Below are 27,429 nucleotides of genomic sequence, written 5' to 3' on the forward strand. Positions count from 1 at the left end.
GAGATATGAGTTAACTGAGCTTGAAGTGAGTGTAACATGTTTTGTAGATTGGGAGATAAGACATCTCAGAAGTTTAACTACCAAACCTGTCTTTGTGGAAATGTGACAACAATGCCAATTAATAATGTAAATAAAGTTCAACGTCAGAATATCGTATCAAAGAACTAACTCTTTTATCTATTTTATTCTTTCATTGAGTGGCTTACAGCATAGCGTGATTCCCTCCATTGGAATTCTAAATCAACCATGACAGAGGAATTTGATAGAACCCTGCTCTCTAGTCATGGATCATTAATTCTGCAGAAGATATCGGAATATTCCCATGTGTGCCATTGTGGAGGATCTAATCAATTCTTCTCTTATTTGGGACAAAAGACAGTAAAAAAAGACTTTTACAAGAAGCCATCTATATTTGATTATTTCTGGGAGAAAGCAAACAAAGATCAGGAATTATGCAGCGTATCCAGACCATATCTACTACCCTCCAGTCATTCTAGTTATTCTAACCACTCAGGAACGTCATCAATCAATGATGCCTATCATCTACCTGGTATACCATTAGGATGTTTTCAGATTTATTTGTACGTGTCTATTTTTATTTTCGGGTTATTTGGTTAATAAGTATCATGAAAAAAAATATTAGAATCTTTATTCCTATGTTCTTATTAGCTTCACTTAAATTTAGTGTAAGATTTAACATTTTACATACCGTAATTCAGCTTTGATAATATTTTACCAAAAAGCTATAGCTAACTACTTTAAAGTACACATATTTTAAATAACATATATAACTTTTTAAATAATAATTTTTGACCACAATAAAAATATGAAATTGAGCTTGACAAGGAGCAATTGTTGATTTTATCAATGTAATTTTAGAAAATAAGAAAACTTTTCCTCTATATTATACCGGGTATTCAACTGAACTTTTCTACCTTTTGATTGATTGAAATCACACACACAAGCAAAAGAACTTGTTCTTCTTGATATTTTTTTGTTTTTAGCTAATTAAAATGCCATTGTTAATTGCAATGTTATCAATCATTTTATTTGATTTTTCAACAATTTAATGTTACTTCACATGCCAAAAAATGATCAGTTTTTCCAGTAATTGAATTGAATTCATATCACCTCATTCAGATATTCAGATCTGGTAAAAAAAAAATTATGTGTTGATGCATAATTGATAATGCATTATGACATAATCATATTATTATGGATATCCACAACTCTATATCATAATTATTGCATGTTCTGAAAATGATTTGGCATGCAGATGGCTCATATCAGAAAAATTAAAACTTTATATAGATCATAATTGAATATATGATGAATAAAACTATGAAATGCAGATTATGAGGATTTGATCATGTTTTTTTCTGTAGTGAACTAACTTGTTGTCCATGCAACTTATGTTTTCAGTCCTCAAAAATATGTCACCAAACAAATTTTCCATTCAACTTTAAACATGATTTTAAAGCTTTGCTGCTATTGGAATTATGAATTTTTTCATTATTCTTACGTCTTGGATTGATTTATTTAATATATATATATTTTAGAGCTAAAGAGACTCATCAAATAGCTGAAGCTAATGCAGAGAAAAATGCCAGGTTGCGGGAAGCATTTGGTCTGGATACTTATGTTGATGGTAGTGCTTTTGATCCCAACAGAAAAGCCAAAGAAGAGGCGGCACGAGCTGAAGCAATGGCAACAAAGAAATATCAGTGAGTGAAATTCCTATTAAATCATATAGTTTCGTTGACTCATCCTTAGACTTTTTTTGATAACAAATGACAGGTGATCTTAGGTCGAGATTGCCCTGTGAAACAGAACAGTCACTTTTAAGATTCAACCCAGATTTCAGAAATGTTTAAGGGATTGTAAAAAGGAATTCTAAAATTTTGTATGCTTATTGGGGACACTGATAGCATCAATTTGTACCATTTAAATTTTCAATGTTGACACACCCACAAAATTTGCTTGTATGCCTTATTCCGTTTGCGGGGTGACATCCCTTTGTTAGTTCAATCAGTAGCAAGTTGGCATTTCATCCCCTGATATAGATTTAATTTGTTCTATGCAAAAATATGTTCAAAGTTGAAAAGGGAATTGCTCTTATGAAATAATCTTACATGATATAAACACTCTTGTAATCTGACAATGATATCATCTTCTCAAGTGAAGGTACTAAGATAAACATTTATATTGTAGAACTTTGGAATCCGATGAAGAAAAATCTCCATCACCTCCACCCAAGAAGAAGAAAAAAAGATCCAGGTATGTTTGCATATTGAAAACAATTTTACTTATGCTAAAATATTGACAATACAAAATTTTACACTGTCATCTCGTGATTGCAATATTCTTAGAGATGAACATGAATTAGTCATAAGCTTATAAATAACTAGTTGAAATATTATTCTCATCCTTTTTGTCTTAATTCAGAGTATTTCAATTACAATTTTGCAGAATTTTATCGTGAAAGTCACAGAATAAAAAAAAAGTGACAGACCAGTTGTCAAAAACAAGATTTTAGATATATAATACTAAGAACTCTGATTGACTGATCTCATTACACTAGCAATACTAACCAACTCACTAATAACTTACTTTTGTTAATGGACCTAATGACAAAGTCCTTGATTAGTTAAAACTACAGCTCCCATACATCAAAAATATAACTATCTATTTCTTTGTTAGAAGCAAACATAAGGATATTAGCAACTTTCGGTAAGAATAATATTTAAGGTTGATGGTTTGTGACCTCTGTGTATTTTTATCTTTTAGTATGTCTGTAAATGATTTATAATAAGCTTTCATAAAATATAACATGCCTCTATGGATGACATAATTCAGCTTTGGATGCAGCAAAGAAAAATCAGAAATTAAAACGAAACGAAAGTTTGATTTACTAGAATTTTACGCTAGGCTTTTTATATCTTCACTATGTCAAGCTTTTATGTCTTATAAATTGACTGCAAAGCTAAGCTACCTTTCTTGTATAATGTAATTTTTAAATGATTTCGTTGGATTGTTTCCTGCCAATTAGAAAGTCTGTGAACACTAAGCCATAACGTTTACAGTCTGTCTGATTGTCAAGGGCTATGATTGGCTGTATTAGCTAATATTTAATCCAATTCAATCACTGCAGTTGGTTATTGCAGCCAAGGTATAAGACAAAGTTCGTAATAGCTTGACATTGTAAAGATGGGCTTCGAAGATATAATTGGAAATTTTGTGACTAGAATCATTGATCATATATGATTGTTTATTGAAGTTTTTATAAATTTTTACAGGACAGAAAGTAGCTCTTCAGAAAGAAAGGAGAAGAAAAAGAAATCTAGAAAACATAAACGTGATCGGTAGGTATTGTCCAAACTTTTTTTCTACATTTGGAAGTGGAAAAAATGTGAATAAGATTAAGAAAAATTTGAAGGGTCATATATCATTTTTAGTTGATCTCGATTCTTAAATGGTAAGGTTCTTAATAGGATGATATATTAGATGGTTTCTAAGATATTATTTTTATTTTTAAAATGGATTTATGGAAATCTTTAAATTGTATTCTCATTTTTTTGATATTTTTAATTTCAATACCCTTCACACACAGACAAATTCAAATTATTTACAAATATTTTAGAGGTCTGTAAATGTTGTTATTTTTATGTTTTGCATCATTTTTCCTTAGCTTTTGTTTTATTTTTATTCATGCATAAAAAAAATATCTGTTTTTATTTTTTTTTATTTTACAGCTCTCAGTCTTGAGAGGACAGTTGTATGTGACTTTATCTTATCATCTTTTTATCAATAATTATCTTTTTGTTTCGTCCAAATTTTGATAACATTTTTGTGATTTGGCAAAAATAAGGCATCATTATTTTGTGAAACTGTAGAGATTAAGGAAAATAAAATGTTATAACTTTTGAACAGTAATGTTACCATATAAGAAATAGTGTTGTGACTATCCTAAAGAGAAGTATTGTTTGAGTGAAATGGTTTTGGATTATGTAGTAGAATGGTTTTGAACTGACCGATATTTTGGCGTGTGTAGATTGATTTAGAGCTAGACATTTGTTATAGATTAATTCATTTGTTTCTATTTAAACATATTAACTTTTATATCTTTTTTCCAAATTGTCAGAATTGTTTGGCATTATTTGGCTCTCAAATTTTAGGCCAAATTTAAATCTAATTTTACTAACAGATGTTTTAGAGAAAATTCGTAATTTTAAGTGCCTGAAGAATTATTTTTTGACATTAATTTAGACCTATTTATATTTTCACCCTTTTAATTAAACTGCTAACCTCATCTGCATGTTTTGCTAGATTGAGCTGGCTTGCTGGTATTTGGTTTTGGGTTATTGGTTGATAATTCATTTGGGCTTAGGTATGACCTAGTTGGCAAATATAATGATTGACAGATAAATTGAAATTTGATCTTGGAAATCATCTTATGGCATTACAACAAATCACCTAAAAATAGCCTAGTGTAGAGTGAAATATGAAAGCTCGGTGAAAAACTTGTATTTCAGTTTGGAATGATTAATAGCAAGCTTGCTCTGTCTGGATCTCATACCTCCCCTTCTTAATCAAATATCATCTTTCTACCTTCAATTGCTGTTTCATAATATACTAATTTTTAATATTTTCTATTCCTAGTAAGCTTTGCTTTCTGTTGTCTTACTTCTGCTTCTGCACCATTTTGAGTTATTCTTTAACATTTAGCATAATTATTTAAACCAAACATAAATATGATATATGATTATTATACATACTAGGGAATTGTTTTGATGTATGTATACTCTCCAAGGCAATATCTCAGCGGGCCTTAATTGTTTTGATAATTAATATAGACAAAATAGTTGCAATGACAGCAACTGTTTTTGTTATTTTTGAAAAATGTCATGCTTAAACGCATGAGTAATAGTATAATGATGTGAAAATTGATGTTTTGTGTAAAAAGAAAAAAAAACTTATAACAAAAATTTTTCCCTCCTTTTTTGACTGCCCCCTTATTGCTGTTAGATAAGCCAGGTAAGGTATAGAACAACCGTTCTGATTGGTTATTCAGGGGATGCATAATGTGTCAACAATAATTATCTCTGAAGTTTCAAACATTATAACTTGAGGGCTGATATTAAAATATCAGGAGGGGAAACTATGAAATTGTTATTATTATTGTTGGTTGTTTGTATGTTTTAACTTGTTTGTCTCTATATTTGTATAATTGTTGTTTTACTTTACAATAAATAAACAAAACAATATTTCTTCATTTGGATTGAATTTATTTTCCAATGAAACTTGTCTAAGTCATGGTAAAATATTTTTATAATCTTTAGGAATTGTTTGGCTGTGACGCTCTGACAAATTGCCGAACCTGGTATTGTAGTCTTGAGCAAAAGTAAAGTTTCAATCCAACTTGTTCTTCAAAAACATTGACTCAAAGTCTTTATGTTAAGTTTTTTTTTAACAGTTGTCATTAGACTAAAATAGTTGTCCTTATCTGGAAGCGTAGCAGACTATTATAAAAATAAGATATCAAGCTTATTTTACCATGAATAAGTGTGTTTATTTTTTATATTTGCGGTGTTGGTAACACTTGATATTTAACAGTTTTCACCATTTTATTTTGGACTAACTCACTTTCAAAGACTAAACTTTGCAGACAAGTGACTAGCTTCTAAATGATAGTCCAATGCATGTTATCAAATAGTGATTTCAATAACCTTATATGTAGTGCCTAAAAGACCAAAATATTCTACTTTTGTACTAATATATAAACCAATATTCTTATGATAGTAAAAAGATTACTTAAAGGGATTGTAAAAAGGTTTTTCTAAATTTTGTATGTGTATCGGGGAAAATGATGGCATCAATTTGTGCCATTCCAATTTTCAATCAGACGTTTGTTGTTCCAGCAATTCTACTAAATGTAAGCGTTTTACTAAGGTCACCCCTGCAAAGGTTTTATGTGATACAAGCAGATTTTAGTTTTAGTGGATTGCTTAAAACACAGACGTCTGTTTGAAAGTTAGAATGGTGCAAATTGATGCTATCAGTGTCCCTGATAAGCATTAAAATTTTTAGAAACCCTCTTTGCAATCCCTTTAAAGTAATCTTACTTTGTATGCCTGATTTGCAAGACATCAGCAGAGCACATGTATCCTCCATTGAAATGGACATACCTGATTTATTCCAGCCCTCAAGAGCCTAAATTTCATGCCTATAATTCCTGCTCCCTTACTAAACCCTGATGGCAATGTAGAATATTTTGGATAGTGTAGAAGTTTAAGGCTTAGTAAAGCAAAAGTATTAATTCATAAGTCATCAAGCCCTTGTGATTTTGAGCTCTTCAATATTGAAGATCAAGGAAAATCTAAATAGCAGCTAATGCTAGAAAGTCAAAAATGTAATTTTTAAATTTTCCATGAAACTTTTCTGTGAATTAACTGAAAAGCTCATAATTTTGGGTCTGCACCATTGTCATTTCTCCTAAATTTTTGTTGTTTTTAGTTTTTAAAGGGAAACATTCATATGACCAATTACTAAGTCATCTCTAATAGGCAAAGACTGAGTATATTTTAACATTTTTTCCATATATTCAAGCTTTTTTAGAATTTGTACTCTTTGATATAAAAAAAATTACTACAAAAGTATGAAACTTGACACCCCTCATTTTTCTTCTGAACTTTTCTTACATGCATGCTTCCGTCAATAAGAATATTATTTATGAATGATTGGAAGAGCTTATTGTTAAAATAGGGTTTTTTTTGTTGCTTGTCAAATAATATCCAGCCTAATATATGAATGTTTCTCTTTAACTGGTACATAATGTTTTCTATTGCAACTTAAACCGCTTCATGTAATTCCATATCTTCAGTGCTTTTGTCAAATGATATATTTAAAGCTGTGATCTAATATGTGTTATAAATTTGATTTGCAGGTCTGAATCCAAGAGGCATAAAAAATCAAAGAAAAAGAACAAAAAACTGTGAGTAATGATATATTTAATTTAGAAGGCATGTTGGACTTATTTTTGATGGCTAACATTGACAAGATTATAATAAAATATTATTTGCCTATGATAAGTTTTGGGTGAATATCTGGATATATGTATAGAAAACACTACCTTTGAAAATTAAGTAGAATTATTGAAACTACACAAGTTATTGATTGTTAATCCACTGTATTTATGTTAAATTTTTCCTCTTCAATAACTAAAGTTACGTTTTGGTTGAATTAAGGAATGGCAAAAAAACTTGGCTGTAAATGTACAAGAGCTCATGACTAGATATTCTATCATAGTTTGTCTTGATTGTCATACACTGTTGTTGAAAGTAAATTTTACTTCTGCTTAAAGCCGACTTGTGCATTGCATAACATTGTGTAAATCCAGAATTGACTTCTTGATAATTTTGAATTTGGATTTTGAAATAAAATGTTGACCTAATCATGTTGCTTTTTTTTTTAACAGAGATAAAAGAGCAAGAAAGAGTAAAAAGAAGGATGATTCTTCGGAATCTGAGACAGATAGTGACAGTGACAATAGGTAAGTAGCTTCTAAAACTTACATTGGTCATCTGAGCATCTATTAGGTTTAATGGATATCTTTACTTTAGGTTTTGTTATGAGATGTAAGGAAATTGTAACCCCAATCCTATTTGGTTTGTTGTTATTCTAAACTGAGGTTGTTATGCATATTTCCAGCAATATGGTAGTGTACCTTAGTATGCTTGTAAGATGATTTTGAAACGCACATATTTAAATGTAGTTCTGTCAGTTTCATAGAACATTTCAAAATATTTTTTTCTTTAAGTTCTTCATCTGAAGATTCTGAAAATGATGAACCACAACAACTAGAGAAATTTCCGTCACCAACATCTAAACCCACAAGAGGTCGTGAAGCTAGAAAGTCATCCACTGATAGACATTATTCTGATGATTCACAAAGTCCATCACCAAGGTACGAAAATAAATTTAGCTGTTGATAAGATCAGAACCTTGAGTTCGTGAATTTTCTCAATTGATAGTTCCTAAGTATGTGTAAGCATGAGAGTAATATATCATGCAAGTAGAATTTATATAATTTCATTGTAACTGTCAATGTTGACAAGTGAGATTTAAATCTTTGTACATTTATGTTACCTTGAAGAAGAAAGGTCTACTTTAAATTTGTCTACTTTTTCAATGCAATTTTTGTTGATTTTTGTTTTGGCTTTGCAGACGTACAAATGGTAACAGTAGAAGAAATGGCAGAGAAATAAATGAATCTCCGAAACGTAGACAAAAATCATTAAGCTATTCTCCTGCTCGTAGAAAAGAGAAATCATCTCGATCACCATATAATCATAGACAGGAAAGGTCACGGTCCACTTCTAGGAAACGATCCCAATCTACAAGAAATAGTCATAGGTCAAGGTCATCCAGATCCAGATCTAATTCTCGGGATCATTCCAAAGTGTAAGTAACAAATTTGTATAATGTTATATATCTATATTAATCTGAAAATTTCAACGCAAACGATTTTTTTTTTTAGGTAATCAAAATATTTAACTTTGAAAACTGTTAACTTTTGATTGTGCTTCTCTATTTACAGAAAATCAAGACGCAGTGCATCACGTTCTAAATCAAGATCTCGCAGTAAAAAATATTCCCAATCGCGGAGCAGAAGCCGCAGTCAAAGCCGTAGTTCAAGAAGGCGTTTGTCTCGCAGTCCATCTATTCGAAGACGCAAAGGATCTCCAAGTCATTTAGACAAAAGACGAATTACCAGGTAGGAGTGGCACCTAATTGAATCCATAGATAAGTTCACAGAATGACTTACAGGAATTCATGAATATGTTTTAACTTCCTTTAGTTTTTGTGTCAGGTATATGTGTAGTACTTTCGATTCTCAAATTTGTTGCTCTAGTATTCAAAACCTTCAGACATTTCTTTAAGTTGGTAAATGTTTATTTTAGCATGTTTCTTCTTCTGTTCAGATTGGTCACATATATATATTTCAAGAAAACAATATATTTAGTTTTTCTTGCATTTTTTTCCCCCATTTTGTGGTAAACTGTCATCAATGTACCCATTTTCCTACATTTTTCTTTCTGCTGGAAAACATTTTATGTGGTATCCTATTTGTTGTTTATGATTTGTCATTATATTTCTTTTCACTTTATTTTGTTGTGTTTTTATTTCATTTATTTTCAAAGGTCACCATCTAGGGATAGGAATAATTCCAGAAGGTCAAGGTCACAGTCACCTTATTCACGTCAACGAAGATCAAACTCACCGTACTCTGGGCGTGAGAAGGAAGGATCTTACCTGCGTCAAGAGCGGTCAAGGTCACCCTACTCTCGCCAAGAGAAAACCAGATCACCTTATACACGTAGGGAAAGGTCAAGATCACCATACTCTCGCCAAGAGAAAACCAGATCACCTTATGCACGTAGGGAAAGGTCAAGATCACCATACTCTCGCCCAGAGAGGACAAGATCACCACGACGAGAAAGGTCAAAGTCACCATATTCAAGACAACATCGAAGATAAACCAAGATTTTATATTACTATCAGCTACAACATGGTATATAAATTTCATTGTGTTGACAAAGTTAGATTCAGCATGTTTCAATTTGCAACTAATATATTAAGATTTCTTTAGTTAAGAAACTAAATTACTAACCTAACAGTTACTAACCTAACAAATTTTACTAAACACCTAAAACTACTAAATTATTGCAAACTGATTAATAAATACAAACTACTAAATATATGCAAACTAATACATAAATACAAACTAAGAAATTAAATTTGTGGACCTGTTTCTCATTAATAACCTCAAGGCAGGCACTCTTACTAGTTGAAAGTATCAATGTGATATGCTGCAATGTGATATGCTGGACATAGACTGAGTGGTTAAATACCAGTTCTTGCTTAGAATAAGCTTGCTACTTAATACACATTTTAAGATTTAATACAATCTGTATTTTAGAAACTCTAAATTTTAGTAAGTTACTGGTTCGTTTTGATACTACTGTTCCTTTCCTTTATTTATTTGCATGCTCTCTTTTATTTTCTCTTCACCAAAATTGCATGCTTTTGGTTTATTTAATTTTGTTCTATTTTCTATTTGAAATTACAGGAGTTGCTAATGGTATCTGCAGTACAACAACAACAAAAAAAGTTAATAATCAAAATATATCGACTATGTACAACATTTAATATTTTGATTAAGAGCTCATCTAAATTTTTCAATATTTGTTGGGCTGATTAGTTGATATACATAATAATTTAAAAGTAGATTTTTCAATTGAACAATTTAAATACCTATATTTCAGCCTTAATTCTTCAACACTAATCATCTTTCAGATTGTAATCTCTTTGTTTATATTTACAGTGCAAGAAAACGACCCGTTCCATACAATCGTCCATCACCATCAAGTTCAGAGAGTAGTTACCGTTCATACAGTCGATCTCGTAGCCGTTCACGTTCAGTCCGTCGATATCGTAGAAAGAGAAGTTGGAGTCGTAACAGTATTGATAGTGCACGATAATGTTTTTTTGTGGACACTGTATATGTAAAAGATTTAAGTTATTATTTGTGTTTGATCATGTGAATTTTAAAAAGAATCATCTTGCCTCTATTACTCTCTAAACTATGGTTTAGATTACTCAAATCAACATCAACAATTACTTTCTATATGTTTAAATTCTTTCTAAATCAGCAGTTTATTGAAGTATTTAGTTCTGTTTTTTCGTATTATCATTGAATTGGCTTATTGCATAAGTTAAAGGATCGAAAAGTTTATGATAAAATAGCCAAAAGAACTATTAGTATTATAGCATGACATGAATGTAGCCTTCTTATTTAAAGTATGACTGTAGAAGTGATATTCAGTTAACCCATTCCTATTTTTTGCTAGTAGATTTGAAAATATTGAACAGATTTAGCATGCACAGCAAATATTTAGTAGACTTTAAGTAAAGGATGTAAAATTTGCATAGTATATGATATAGATTATGACTTGTCTTCAATTCATTTACACTCTCATAAGATTTTATCATAACATTGTCATTGCATTTCATCACAGCATAAGTGATAAACATATTCTAACAGCAATTTCTTTGTTTTATGAATATTTATCAAACATATGCAGAAAAGTTTCAGCACAAATTGGCATATTATATGAATGTGCTGTCACGGCTGACTGACTGCCAAAATATGGATATGATTCAATGCAGTTTTGATATTTTTACCCGAAAAGTTGCATATCTGAATAGCTTCTAAAGTACTATTACGAGAACAAAATTATTTATGTTTGTCTTTCATTATATGACTTGTTATTATATATTTGCACATGTTGTGGCTTATTGTAGATAATATATCATGTTTTGTATATAGTTTGTATAATGGATACAAGTTTTAATCATCATGTAAATGAAAATAAAAGAATGCAATAAAATAAATTTGTGGTACATATATTACCTCTATTTTGACCCCCAAGAGTAAGTGGTTAGAAAGTTGGCTCTTATCAGCTTTTAATAAGTATTAATGACCAACGTATTTAAACTGCATAATTGTCCATCTTATTGAAAAATCTCAATAATTGGTGCATATTTCTGACCATCAATCTTTGATTTCTTATGTTTTTGTGCAAGTAAGATGTGTTTTGGCCTTTCCGAAAAGTAGTAGATCATCAGAACATAAATTTGCATAAAAAATTATTTATTAATTCATGCCGTCATTTGACTGACTAGATTCAAAAGAAATCAACAAGACAAAAACAACCTTCAATTACCAATCTGTCATGTAACTAATATAATCTTATAAAAATTTAAAACGCATTTAATTAGCATAGCACCAAATTAAAACAAAGTGATAGACTCTACAAATTCCTTTAGGTATTGCTTTTAGTCCATCATCAGGTTGACTAAACCTTCAACCTTCCAAAATGAAATCGTTTAAATGCCCATCACTTAACAGTCAATGTCAAATTATTAGATTATACCCATGTACAATTTGATAAAAATCGGCCAGGCATTACAATATTATACATTGCTATTGGAATGTCTAGTAAGAAGGGAAATAACTGAATATTGCACAGAATTCAGCAACCTTTTCCTATCTTGACCCTAAAAACTAGTTATTTATTGAGCATTATTTCTTTTTGTAGAAATATAAGTTGTCCATATCAAAGACACTAGATTTCCAAACAACACTCGATACTGAAATAAAAAAGTGAAAAGCTAAATGTAAAATTCATTTATGTAAATAAAAAAACACAAATTCAAACCAAACTAGAACTGTTCTAATAACAGTACTGATGCAGGGCGGGTTACGACATTCAGGTACATACGAAGATGGTCTATTGCAATTACATTGATGTAAATACTTTTCTGCATCTCTAAATGCAAATATCCAAAAGTGCCTGGAGTTTATAGTATATTGACTAGGAATAAAAGAATATTTGTCAATTAATAAAGACCAAGTTTGATGAAATCCGGATAAGAAATACAAAATTTGGTAATGCGCATGCGCACAACAAAAATTTATGATTTCCATCAAATTTAGAAATGGATTATACACATGCCTAGCAAGTTTGATTAAATTCGGATAAGAAATAAGAAAGTTGATAATGCGTATGCGCACAACAAAAATTCAATATTTCCATCAAATTTAGAATTGGATTATACACATACATACCAAGTTTGGTGAAATTCGGATAAGAAATAAGAAAGTTGGTAATGCGCATGCGCACAACAAAAATTCAATATTTCCATCAATTTCAGAATTCGATTATACACATACATACTAAGTTTGGTGAAATTCGGATAAGAAATAAGACAGTTGTTAATGCGCATGCGCACAACAAAAATTCAATATTTCCATCAAATTTAGAACTGGTTTATACACATACATACCAAGTTTGGTGAAAATCGGATAAGAAATAAGAAAGTTGGTAATGCGCATGCGCACTACGCACATTCGATAATTCCATCAAATTTAGAATTAGATTATACACAAACATACCGAGTTTGGTGAAAATCGGATAATAAATAAGAAAGTTGGTAATGCGCATGCGCACTAAGCAAATTCGATTATACACATACATACCAAGTTTGGTGAAAATCGGATAAGAAATAAGAAAGTTGGTAATGCGCATGCGCACTAAGCAAATTCGATTATACACATACATACTAAGTTTGGTGAAATTCGGATAAGAAATAAGACAGTTGTTAATGCGTATGCGCACAACAAAAATTCAATATTTCCATCAAATTTAGAACTGGTTTATACACATACATACCAAGTTTGGTGAAAATCGGATAAGAAATAAGAAAGTTGGTAATGCGCATGCGCACTAAGCAAATTCGATTATACACATACATGCCAAGTTTGATGAAAATCGGATAAGAAATAAGAAAGTTAGTAATGCGCATGCGCACTAAGCAAATTCGATTATTCCATAAAATGTAGAATTTGATTATACACATACATTCCAAGTATGATGAAAATCGGATAAGAAATTAGAAAGTTGGTAAATTAAGTGGAGGTATGCCTTTAATGTGCTTCCGTAAGCTTAACTTACAGTATAAAACGGTTCAATCCACCCTAGAGCTTATTTATAAACTGCAACTGGACTCAAAACATTTTAAAGGAATATAAAAGGGAGGGTGTCTTTAAAACAATTTAAACTTTGATTTCTATTGGGGATACAGCACTGCAAAAATGCCATTTTGACCATATTTAGACCCCTATAAAACCAGAAGTTGTTGTTTGACACCAAAGGTCAAAAGGTCATGAGAAGGTCAAGGACAGCCTTTATCACCATAGTCAATATAAAGGTCATCAAAGTTCAAGGTCATGAGTTATAAGCCTTCAAACTTTGAAAAAAAACATCAGGTCGTACAAAAAAGGCAAAACCGAAAATCAAAATTATGCTTCCCATTTTTTCTAGACAGACATTAAACGTATCGTATGACACAAAAGTTATGCAAATCGGATGATAAATGGCCTCTGAATAGCAATTTCTGGAAAATGAGGCAAACCAAAATTGGCGGCCCTACATGTTACTTCCGGTGCGATTTTTTTAGTTAAACAAGTTTGTATTAAGGCTGGTAATATAATGCATATTTTATTTTGGACATAACTCAATTTCACCACCGATGATGATACTAACATCGAAACCGGAAGTGATAAAAATTTTTTGAATGTGTGCTTTTATTCCACTATGCCGGCAGTCTACACCATGTGAGTTTCGAGTCAATCCACCAAACTACAACCGAAATAGTATTTTCTGCTTAATTACGGCAACGAATTTTCGAAAATCAAAAATTTTCAACTGCTATCATTTGTCCTTTGTTACAAGAAATACGATGCAGAAAACCCGATCAAAATCGGTTGATAAACATGGCGTCTAGAGTCCTTTTTCCGTTTGTTGCAATTTTGCGTAATGTTGCTCAGAAAATTTTCGTTTTACATTTAAGCTGGGATTAGCCACGAGCCGTAACTGTTGCCGTTTCCGAGAAAACCCGCCTGTCGTGGACGAAAAAAAAAAAAAAAAAAAAATCAATACGAAAACATCCGAACGCCCTGCAATTAATCAGGACATGCAATTAATGGCTTACAGTAAGAGTAGCGTTTTTCTAAGTAGAATAAATATTCAACTCAAAACTTTGGTCTCACTAAGTTTCTGAATTTTTTCATTACCCAAACCATGGAAAAAAGAAGCCTTATATTAAACAGTTTTCACAAACAGGATTCACAAATGTGATAATCAAAAAAATCATAGGCTGTAATACACTATACTATATGGCCACCCGTAAATACAGTGGTATGTTGCAAAATGCTAGCGTAAACCTATCATTGGGGACAATTTGAGTTTTTTTACCTTTCAGTAGAAATATAGAAATTATTACTTTACCTTTGCTGGCACGTAAGTTAAATTAAAATATTGTACAAAAGTCCATATTTTCCAATTTAATTGTAATAACATCCAATATACTTCTTTTATTCTTTGCTTAGCTCCACTTGTGCCATGTCCCTGAGTTACAGTAACACAAAAAAACATATATATCAGTATAAATAATAAAAAAGTATTTGACACGTTGTAAGAAGTTCAAACATAACTGGTTTATTTTATTCTGAAGAATCAATTCTTGAAATGGTACAGGGATGGAATTTTGCATTCCAGAAAACATGACATTGAAAGTTTTGACTGCCATCACATCAAGGCAATTATCAACATCCTTCTCGGAAGTTATAACCAAAGACATCAAATCCCTATTATCTGGAGATGAGAATTTTAAGAGCGTCCACTGTATGTTTTGTTGGGTTTCTAAAGAACCAGATCAATGAATTTAAATCTCAACAAGTGCTAGGGAAATAGAGCTATATCAGCAAGTAAAGGAAATATCTAGATTAACTTACCTCTAGTAGTGCAATTACATATAAATATATAAACAGATACGGAGGTGCAAATATAAATCTATCAAAAATAACACGTTTCATTGCTGAGGTCTTGTCTTTCTTCTTAGGAACTACATTATCTAAATACTGGTGAAAAAAATGTAACAATGGTCCATTAAACATTAATCTGAAAATAAACAGTGATCAATGTGAAGTTTCATATTTTCTAAACAATTATATTTTGTCTTGAAAATTTAAACTGTTATCTCTTCCAGGCCTTGCAGTTATTAACAATAGCATGATGAGTGATGACATTAGATGAATTTCTAGTTAAATAGACATAATATAACAAATTCAACTTTTTTAAAAAGAAAACAAATGATTAATAAATCTTGGACACTGTTTTAGAAGATTTGTGGGTTTAAATCAAATCCTTCTGAAGATTCATGCTACTTACGCAAAACATGAGTAGGCGAAAGTACTTCTCCACACAATCTTACCACCACTACCAGCATGGGGTGCTAGCAACTGAGACAATATATTACCCACTGCAGATATTATTGAGCTGTAAAAAAACATTCAAGGCAAATATGGATAAAAATGTTTTACATTCAATGATCAATTAAGATTGTAATTGGTCAAGTTTCAGAGCTAATCTAAAAAGTCTTGATAAAAATTCTTACAAAATGTTCCTATGCATTAATTTCGTCAGCCTATTTGGTTAATCAATACTGCCATTACTAGCTTATGCAAATTTTAGACATGTTTCTGTGAATCATCCACAGGTGGGGACCACAGAATTGTTGTGGCTAAGGCCGTAGGGGGGGGGGGGGGAGGGAATGGGATGGGCAGCTCCGGGCCAGGACTTAAAGAACTTGACTAGAAATTTGCCAAAGTGACAGTGGTGAAGATGTCATAATTGATTATATAATTTTTAATTAAATTTTTAATGGCAAAGATTTCTGTATGTGGGTTCCCCAACAAACAACTAGGAAATGGCCTCAAATTTCATGTCGAACAGGTATGATGGTGTAATATATTATAGGTGTATACTGGAAATAAACAAAAATGGCACTTTCCTGTCAAATTGAAGTATGATTAAATCTAAGTTATTGTATTCATGCAATAAATTTATTTCAATCATCAGTTGTTTTTAATGACAATCATGTTTTAGAGGGTAGCCATTTTCTATTTCCAAAAGTTCTGTAATGCATTACCGGTGTATATCTTTGAAAATCGAAACTTATCGGTGCATTTTCTCAAAAATTTTCGGTAGGTGGATGTTTATCGTGCTTTCAAACAAAACGTGGTGCCCTTTGACCGATGAAGTTGCCTCACGAGTCACAAACTGACCAATCACAAAATACTCTGATGATTGTTTACACTGATAATACAGTACAAGACCATACTTCATTTTTGAAAAATGGGCATTTCATTGACCTGTTATTGGAACATGTCTTTCATATTTTCCCAGTTGAGTGCATTTTGTCTTTGATATTTGTACAAAACTGTAATCAGTTGGATGTATAACATTGTTAATAAGCTACATTGTAACACTGTTGTTATATAGGGTTGTCATGAAGTTTAAAGAAATACTATGATACATTAAGTTTGCAAAAAGTCAACAAATTTAACTCAATTTCGTCAGACAGGATACTGGTAGCTTTGCTACGGTAGCCCTAATATAATATTTGAGTTGGGGTATTTAAAAAGATCAAAAAACGTTCACTTTAATTTTTCATAATTTTGAGAATCATTGAGTCCACTCCTCCCAAAAGCAATGGAAGCATTATTACGTGTATACAAGTCGAGTAACCTAATTTCGTGGAAACCTATTATTCGTGGATTTTCGGAAATGATTAATAATTTACGTGAGCGACCTTGCGCGACCTCCGCATTAGTTTGTTTTAATAAACATGGGTTTTCTGTACAATATCAGCTAGTAGAATGAATCCAGTAGTTTCAAGCAAGGTAAAATGTATTAATGTATACTTTGACAAATACAAAATGGCGGATTTCACTTATTACCAAACGTCACCATTTTTTATCGGACAAATTTCATTATAATCCCGAGCGGTAATCGAAATTCCAAATGTCGTCTGCTAGAATATAATCCAACGAATGAAATCACGTGATCAACTAGCGGATTCCGTGTCAGCAGAAAATTTCTATGGAACACAAAGTGGACCATATTCTTATGTTGTTTCAGTGACTTTTAGCAATAAATCACGCTACGTATCTTATTTTGTCAGTCACTATTATTTTTTTAAAATCGTGGTTCTTTGAATGAATTGTCACTAGTTATAATGAATTGATATTAAAGATAAATACTAAGAGAAGTTAATTATACCACCCGGTATCCATACAACGTGTTTATCTAGACTTATTTATAGATCAAACATTGTACACGAAAATAGGTGACGCATTCTGCCGCCGTTCCCGAGTTGGTTGCTCATGAAATATGGGTCAAAGTGAAGGATTCATTAAGAAAATCGAAATAAACCAATTTCTATTATTTTGTAGAATATCTGAGGAAACATCTAAGACATAAAAATTTTTTTTCGTTTTTTTTAACTTTGACGAAATTCGGTGTTGAATCCTTATATCCACGAAAATAGGTTACACCACTGTATATTTTGAAAATTCAAGACTTGTTGTAGTTGAAGGCCTACGGCGGTACATCAGTCTTTACCTAGAAACTGCTTTGGTAAGAACTGGCTTGCGTTGTAGAAGATCATTGTATTCTCGCAAGAGCTTTTCAAAACAAGTCTCATTTTCTGGCTTGCTAAAACTCATTTTGTACCCTATCTTTGGCATTTAATATCAGTGTTTACAAATAATTATTAGATATATGGGGGCTGACATCTTGGATTTCGTGTAATCTCGTGCACTTGCGCGATTCTACGAGAGTAGAGTAATTTATTGAAGACGTGAAATTATCAGATAATTTATCATGTAAATCGTATTTTATTTCTTGTGTTTTGAAGGTTTCAATATATTCAGACAATGTAGAATATAAAGGAGACTTCGTGTGATAATATTCAGCTGCTTTTTGTTGGATATTACTGAAATTAGAGACACCATGTCAAACTGTTTTGACACCGCTATGTTGTGTGTCAGTTTTATTTTACCAGCTCTTATGTTTCTGAGAACAAGCCATGGTAAGTTTAAAAATGATTGTCATTTTGTGTAAACTATTATTTTGGAATTGTTTATAATGTTGAATTGGATAATTTGATATAAATATACAAAACAATATAATGACTTGTTGAATGGTATTTCCTCTTCATGTTCAACAAGATAGGCTTACTACAACCAGGTTACAGTCATCAAAAGGCATCAGGTCAATGGTATGAGAATGATTGCAAACAATTTCATATTCTAAGGTGTTATATTAAGAGTTTTTGAAGAGATGTGTTCATTGAAATTGTGCTGTATTTGAGCTGTTCCCTTTTTCAGGCATTTGCATATCATTAAATTTATATTTATTTTTAAATCTAATTGACCAGTAAGACAGGCATGAAATTTGAGCTTCAAAATATGAATTATTGTTAATGTTGAAATGATTATTATTGCTCCATTATTACTTTATCTGGTCTCATAGGGTGAGGTGTAGGCCTAGGTCTCTGCTAAAAATATTGTTGTAGGCCTACAACATTGATTTTTTAGTATATCGAATTGTAGGCCTATTGATATTGATGGTAAAAAAATAATCATGTGATTCTAGATCATAATGTAGGCCTACCATACCAAATATTACATTCACTAATCTGAGATAAAAAGTCATATTATAAAAAGGCCTGTCTTCATCATGAACAGTTATACATAGGCCCCTTCAATTCTTCAAATCCCCTCTCCTGGCTTCACGTTCAGCTCATGCTGTTGTCTACTTTGGATGTTTGATATTATTCATAATTAAATGACATTGAAAATTTAACTGTGCTACAATATCATTTTAGTTGTATTTTTTTTTTTTTTGGAACATTTTTGATGTCACGTCACAATCTTACTGAGAATTCATATTTGTATCCATAATTGTAATCTGCGCAACATTGGATATTTGTGATCCATATATTATTTGATCTCATTAATCAAAAACTTATTAGCAGTATTGTTTCCTAACTTATAGATGAGGGTGATAACTAGGTGCTAATTGCACTTTTAGCATATCTGCCATAACTTTAAATTGTTCTCAAGGTGTGAGCCTTGAAATAATATTAGTCTTCTTGTCCAGGTGAGGATTAAGATAAGAGTAAAGTGTTTAGGGATGTGTGAAATTTTTTCATGATAAATGGCTGTCAAAGTAAATCTTTAAATTGATTAGAATTTTATATAATTAACACAATAAGAAGCTGATTTGTTTGTTTATTGTTGTGAGATTACCATGGTCAAGTACTTAACTGAAGTAAACCTATGAACCAATTGAAAATTTTATTGCAAAGATTTGTGAATTGTGAAATAAAAACTATACATGATAAAAATTGGTTTCTTTTCTTCATTATGAAAGATTATCTATTTTGAATGTCATGGTTCCCATTTAGCTACTGTTTCATTCATAAATGGAGTTTTGTTATAAGAAAAGCTTTTTGAATTCAAATTTTGAGGACATGTAGTTGGAAATGGAAATTTTATACTGAATTTGCCTGTTATTTTGAGAACTAATGAAAAAGTTGTTATTACTTTTATGTGTTTTTGGTCGGTCAGTGTTGAGAGGATAAATATTGTTTTACTGGTATAGTAGTGTTTGGTTATTAATGGTAAGCTTTGAAACTTTGCATTCATTTGTTTATTCAGTGGTTTTTACTTTGGATCTGCAAAATCTCCCTGGCCTTTTTCAAGGATGCTTTAAATGATCTGGATAGCTTTTTTAATGTTCTGAGGAAAGATTCAGAGTGTTAAGTATATTTCTTTTGAGCTCTCAACACTTGTGTCTTCTGACAGTGCTATATGTTCTGATACCTATAACAAAAGCTATGCATTATGCAATTCGAAAAGGTCTCAAGAAATTATTGTGAAGCAAATAATACATCACAATGTTTGGCTTAAGTGTTCATGGAAAGATAACATGACTACATTACTAGTGTCTAGGATTATTCTGTTATAATATTATTAATATAATTGATAGTTTATTGATAAAGCTAGTTTGATAACAAGACTACATGTATAATCTGCTATCTGTATAGACTGACTCACTGGAATATTTTACAGCCTTTATTGCCTCAACTCATGTATAAATTACATGTTTCAATGGAATATCTACTCTTACTAGTAAAAAATACATATGATTAGCGTTTATTTTTATCACTATTGACTAAGTAGGAAATGAAGATAACCATGCTGGATTTTGGCCTGAAACAAACTGCCTTTTATCTATCTCAAAGCTACTTTTTACAGCGGCAAGTCAGGGAAACTGAATCATTGATCATTTTTTTTGTGACAACTGTCACATTTCTTGTATCAAAATAAGAAAAATTTTATAAGCTTATTTTGATCTTTCCTAGCTATAGATTCTTGGCTACATGGAGAGTTAAAGAAGAAGCCATTTTCCCTTGGTATGGTATTAGCAGTTTAGGTTATTGCTAAGAAGACTTTCATATATGTGTTAGTCTCTTGAGGAATGTAATCAACAATATTCTAGCATTTCATCTGTCATTTCTTCAGTGGAGTAAAAAAAAAATCTCATTTGCATGTTATACAGTGATGATTGAAAATGTAACAGAAATAATATATAGGTCTATATAGGATTATGGTTATTATTGATACTCATATTGAAATGATCCCAATTCAATGGTAGAGTGTTCAATCAAAAAGTTCTTCATGTAAACTTATCCCTGCTGTAAGAAATATCATCTTTGGAAAACAGATATCTTTATCTGAAGCAGTTGCTGGCTGACATAAACACAAACAACAACTTCAATCATAATCTTACAATTTTAATTTATGAAATCTGATGATATAGTTAATGGAATGATATTTCTCCTTTTAGTGGAACAAAGAATATATGAATCTCATAAAGTCATTTATAACCTAGGACCAGGACAAAATCTTATCAAATTCATCTTTCATTTTTTGTGTGCTTTTTTTTTATTTTTGTGTGTTTATTTTCTTCTTTTTTTCTGTCTCTATTACTATGTCTGGTATCCAGTTTAAATGGTAACACGTCAAAACGGTAACAAATTTTAATAGTCAAAACGGTAACAGACCTGCCAAAACGGTAACACAAATTTGGTTAAAACAGTAACAGATCTGCCAAAATGGTTTGCCTGTATCATTCACCTCTATGGTTCTTGAATTTTGTTCTTTATCTGTAAATTCTTTGACAAAAATTAAAATATATCTTTGGTAAATTACTTATCCTACAATTGTGATATCTCTGTTTTAGATCTACTGGAATGCTATATTGTTTTCTTAGTCTTTATTTACAACAACATAGTAATTGAAACTTGTTTATGGAGCCATAATTTAAAGGTCCTCATAAATATCAATTATAAATGTTATTGTTTAACATTATTTATTATGTGATAAATGTTTGGCAATTTGTCAAATTCTTTAGATGTATCATGAATATTAAGTAATTTACCCCTTTTTTTTGGAACATGGAATTTGAATTAATTCTATTAGCCCTTGACATTTATTGTTTCATTGATATTTATAATCTGTGTATATTTCACTATATTCATAGTTGTCCTAAAACCAAGTGAAAGTTATTTTGGAGGTCATTTTAGGAGACTTGTCAATAGAGGTGATTTTTTATTCAATTTTGTGAATGTTCAGATTATTTTAGGTTTGTTGCTAATTTAACTCTTGGAACGTATGAAATAAAAGATTATTTATCTGATTATTTTTTATTCTGAGTTGAGGTACACGAACTTTAAAGTAGACTTTTATAGGTTACAAACATCATAATATCTTTAAGTACTAATGCTTTAAGAAATTTATTTTTCATCAAGAACTTCTGGGCATTTCTAGTAATAGGATGATGTTGCTGAGTTAAAGAATAAAGAATTCTATTAATTACTGGACCTGATTATCACATAGCCAATTACTTAACATCAGCTAAAATAATGAGCCTTCATTAGGTTTGTTTTGGTTATTGACTTTTTTTCACAGTGAGGAATACAGTGTCACACGAGCTATTAATTCCCTTCAGTCTATGAATAGTTATACCTCGTGGACTTTCAATGACAAATTAAGAGATGTTGCCTTTGGTCATTTCTGCCAACCAGTATCTGATAAATTTCATTTAATGAATGCCACAGTTGTGCTTGTTATTTGTGACATCCTGATGTTGCAAGTCAAAGTGTAGTGTTGAAATTCTTTCTTTAGGGTTGTGTTTTGATTTAGACATATATTTTAATTGGCTTGATGTAATAGGATGTCTCATATTCTACGTCATCTTTCTTAAAACATTAATTAGGTGAAAACATTTCTGTACAGAGAGTCGATGTAAGTTGACGTCTGTATCAAAAGTTAAAGGATTATCCAGTGTTTATATTCAGGATCAACTGGTGTGCTCAACCTGTCTATTGAGAATTTGAAAAATGTTTACCTTTTGGTTTGTTACGAGCCAGTTATTTTGTGTGTTTGAAGAATAAAGAAAACAATGGAATGGCGTGTCTGTATCTTGGAACTTGTGTGTTTGGATCAAGTTTATTGTCAGCTCAAGGTAAATTGTTATTGATTTATGTGCTGTTTCTCTATCACACACAAGGAGTCTCATCTATCAATTTGCTAAGTGTATCTTTTGATTTTTGATATTGTTTTCTCTTATTCTTCATTACTGAAAGAAAAACCCAAATATGGACAAATATTGTACTATGTAACATTGTTTTCCCTATTTACATAAACCATGTAAAAGTGAACTTAAAAACTAACTATATAAACTTTTCAAAATATTAACGTTCAGCTAAAATATGACATATATGTTATAAGACTAATTGAGTCCATAAATTGGTTTTCAGAACGTTGATAATGGACTTCCATCTGTTAAACTTGAAAATAGGTGATGCCTGTCAAATAAATGTCAAATTATTTGAAAAAGAGTAAATGATTTTCAACATTCTTGCTTGGTAAAATTGTCCTCATTGCTTTCATCGTTTTCATTAGCCAAATCTTTCAAAAAGTAGGAGTCATAAACCTCATTTTAGTTGTCCAGTGTCTACTAGTATTAGTAGTCTGATACTGACTTATCTGAACCTAGTCTTCCATCAATGACCACTTATTGACCGTCTTAATGACAGTCTATTGTCTTTATATGGGATATTAGTTAGTATCTTATGTCTTTGTCAACACTTGATATTTATTATAAACTAATATCATTGATTCTCTAAGTTTGAGCCAAATAAATGGTATATTTCTTAAATGTCTACATCACTGTATCAAATGGTATTGACACTATTTCACATTGTTACCCTGTTCAAAAAGTATTTTTGTGTAGTTGTTCCTTGAGGATTGCCTGTTTACATTACACAAAATTGTCTGTTTGTTTTGAGAATCAATTGATAATTTTTGTAATGTTTAAGGCGTGAACTCATTGCATGTTTAATTAAGTCTGTGTTGAGTACAAAGCACGTGGGTGGCACTAAACAATAAAGTAGAACATGGAATTAGGTTGTTAGATTCTTGATTGGGAAAATAGGGAATATTCAGATGTCATTGCTCCTACGCTTGACATCATAAAGCATTACTCCTACAACATAGTATGTTGTTGGCATTAGAATTTGACGTCAAATACTTGGCTTTCTACTGACATATAGTTAATTGTACTGTAGGCCAGCAATACAAATAAGAAATCATGTAGTAATTACCTTCAGGCAGAATGTTTCATAACTTGATTTTTTCCTGTAATCAGGATGGATTAAGTTACAACCAATTTCTATAAGACATTAATTAAATGAGGTTTTGACGTCATATTCTGGACAAAGATTTCATTTTAGGATAAGTTTTGCAATGTTTTACTTCCTCAAGGATTCTTATTAATTAAGTTGTTGCATATCAATGAGTTAATCCCTGATGCCCCTTAGATTAAACCATTGTCAAGTCTACAGTCAGTCACAGCATTCATTTGAAATGAAGAGATTAAAGTTTGGTAAGACCTGCCTATATCAATGAAAATCATACACTTAAATGTGATCATCAAAAATCATACATGTAAATGTAAGCATTAAAAAGCATACATGTAAATGTAAGCATTAAAAATCATACATGTAAATGTAAGCATTAAAAAGCATACATGTAAATGTAAGCATTAAAAATCATACATGTAAATGTAAGCATTAAAAATCATACATGTAAATGTAAGCATTAAAAATCATACATGTAAATGTAAGCATTAAAAATCATACCGGGTACTTGTGATAACCCATAAATCATACATGTGCATGTGATTGTTAGAAATCTTACATGTAAATGTGATCATCAAAATTCATATATGTTAATGTCATCATCAAAAACTTATGTGTAAATGTGATCAGTAAAAATCATACATACATCATAATTTCGATTGTTTAAAATCATACATGTAAATTTGATTATAAGAATCATACAATGCTTTGCATTCATTACAATCATGCATAATTCCAATGGTTGAAAATTATCCTTTGCTTGGTTAAGTATCTCTTTATATGACCTTTGAAGATGATTTGAGTCTTGGTGTCAATTTATTTGATGATCAAATGATAATGTCATCCTTACTATTGAAACAGTTTAGATTGGTAAGGTGACCATACAGTTCTCTCCTGATATCTTTATTTCCTTGTTCAATTCCTATCCAAGTCTGAATCATATTTTCTGAGTAATATCATTCATATTGTATTGTTGAGAACAAGGAATTTATGAATGTTTTTTATGTTTATTTTATGCCATGCTGCTATTCCTGGCGGTCTAGTAAAATACTCATAATAGTATTTCATGCAGTTCTTTCATCGTTTTGATTGGTGTAATGTTGATTCCATTTGAACTATTCTACAGTCAATATCATATTTCTCACTTTGATGTGTTTTCAACTGGAATGAATAAGAGGAAACTATTTGTGATGTTATCGTTCAGTTGTAATTTTTTAGATACTTTCATGCCTGGAAATGTAATTACAACTGTACAGGAAAATTCAAATTTTACTGAGAAAAACCATTTCATATTAACAATTTTTTATTATTGCCTTTGATTGTCAATTACTAGGTTGTGACCATACTTGTTTAAGATACAATAGATTTCATATCTGTTATGTTTCTTGCAACAATTTCCTGGCACCTAAGTTACCTTTTTTACCCTGGAAATTTTTCATATATGTGTTTTAAATGATCAGAAGTTTGTATAGAGAGACAGAGAACCCTGTTTCCCCTAAGGTCTATCATGGATGTTCTCTGACTTTGACACTTCTAGTTATCTGGTTACATTGTCCAAAATATTACCAGTAGGGGGCCTACCATTTTTGATTTAAATGCAGATTTGAATGTTCTTCTTTTACATTTTCTATTGGTTGCTTTACTCTTCCTTTTTTCAAAATTCAGGATTCTTGATAATTGTTATTTTCTAGTTGCCAATGATGGTTTTGGCTGATATTACTGGTGACCGTTTGCCTTTTTATTTGTGTTACATACATCATAACCTTATGTCAATGACTGATTATATATTATTATTGACCTGTCAGTAATTAGAGTAAAGCAAAAACGTGTCTTTCAGATCAAAAGGTAACGAAAGATTAGGCCTAGATTATCTTATATTATTAAATAGATAAGTCACTCTAATTGAATATATTAAGTCAAGCTAAGATTCAGTAAAGATCAGAGAATAAAGATAAGGCTATTAAGTTTAATGATGGTATCAAAGGAAGTAAAAAGTTATTTACAATACTGGCCCTGTTTCTCAAAAAATCTTCCTATGAAAAATTGTTGTAACTTTACTCCGAGAAATACCACACTTAAGACAAAACTTGATCCAGGTTTTTTTAGGAGATTATGGACCCTGGTATTCAATTCATATACTTTTAAATTGATATAAAAGTGCCAACCACAAATTCAAATTTAAAGTCTAATGTCATTAGAAAATACTGGAAAATAGAAGCTGACAAAGTGGATTGAAGGCATTGATTAAAATTTTGGAAGGGGACCCAAGTGACACATCACAAGTACGCTGTGTGATAACCTGTGGATAATAGTCAAAATAGCTTTCTTTTACAGCCAAAGTTGTAATTGCCACAGTAAAATTCAAAAGATAGAATATAGAGTCAATAATACATGTCCAAACCTGCTTATAATATCTAATGGCCTTTGCAATAGCCATGACATAAAACACTTAGTTTGGAATTTCAAGACATTCAGGCGTCTGACTTTGTAAATATGAATAGCAAAAACCCGTGCTATCATTGTCACTTCTACATATAAAAGTTTTCAAAATCTTCTTCATAATTTCTTTGGGTTTCTATTATTGATTGAATCTTAAATTTTTGGTATAACTTTTATTTATAACATAATATGGTTGCTGAAAGATTATTATGCATCTTCATGGATGTTCAAACAACACATCCTGAATAAAGTGTGGTATTGAAATATATACAATAAAGTAGACTATACTACACATTTAGCCATGAAAATAAAACAAAAGATTACAATTTGATATTTAAAATTAATTCTATATTTGACAGTGATCCTTTTGATAATCTTGATATATTTCAAGTGGTTAATTGTGTTGTAGCTGTCAAGTGACAGTAAGTTAATGGTGTCTGATCCTAGTAAACTATCATCTTATTGTTCATATCAAATCTTTCTCAAGGATTTAACTTTCTGTTTGACACTTTCACATTAATATCCTTAAGCTACCAAAGTATTTCAAACAAATATATCCTATTTACTATGTGCACATTATACAAATGTTTTAGTTTATGAAGGCTGATGATACATCTTGTGAGCAATTGAGTGATTTGGAATTTGAATGTGACATGGAACTTACTTTTGGAACAGTATCAAGTACTCTTCCTTTACTGGACAGGAGTGAAGAGTCTATATTCAGAATTATAGATATCCAGGACCATGAGT

The 27,429-nt window shown here is 30.9% G+C and overlaps 2 protein-coding genes across 2 annotated transcripts; one reads left to right on the forward strand and one right to left on the reverse strand.

Annotated features, from left to right (window-relative positions):
- Positions 1–246: 246 nt before the first annotated feature.
- On the forward strand, positions 247–11,462 carry LOTGIDRAFT_228313 (hypothetical protein; the record flags this gene model as incomplete). Its single annotated transcript, XM_009053337.1, has 10 exons — positions 247–581; positions 1,560–1,724; positions 2,212–2,277; positions 3,297–3,362; positions 6,944–6,991; positions 7,475–7,549; positions 7,817–7,963; positions 8,224–8,460; positions 8,597–8,773; positions 10,385–11,462. The coding sequence occupies 10 exons, from the start codon at positions 247–249 to the stop codon at positions 10,539–10,541; spliced, it is 1,473 nt and encodes a 490-aa protein (XP_009051585.1). The 3' UTR covers positions 10,542–11,462.
- A 237-nt stretch (positions 11,463–11,699) lies between these two features.
- LOTGIDRAFT_208879 (hypothetical protein) lies at positions 11,700–18,193 on the reverse strand (the record flags this gene model as incomplete). The annotated part of the gene is made up of 5 exons (XM_009053338.1): positions 11,700–12,213; positions 14,913–15,032; positions 15,419–15,584; positions 15,855–15,962; positions 18,090–18,193. The coding sequence occupies 5 exons, from the start codon at positions 18,191–18,193 to the stop codon at positions 12,136–12,138; spliced, it is 576 nt and encodes a 191-aa protein (XP_009051586.1). The 3' UTR covers positions 11,700–12,135.
- Between the last annotated feature and the right edge of the window lie 9,236 nt (positions 18,194–27,429).

This window comes from Lottia gigantea, assembly GCF_000327385.1.
Source record: "Lottia gigantea unplaced genomic scaffold LOTGIsca_2, whole genome shotgun sequence".
Classification (NCBI taxonomy): Eukaryota; Metazoa; Mollusca; class Gastropoda; family Lottiidae; genus Lottia; species Lottia gigantea.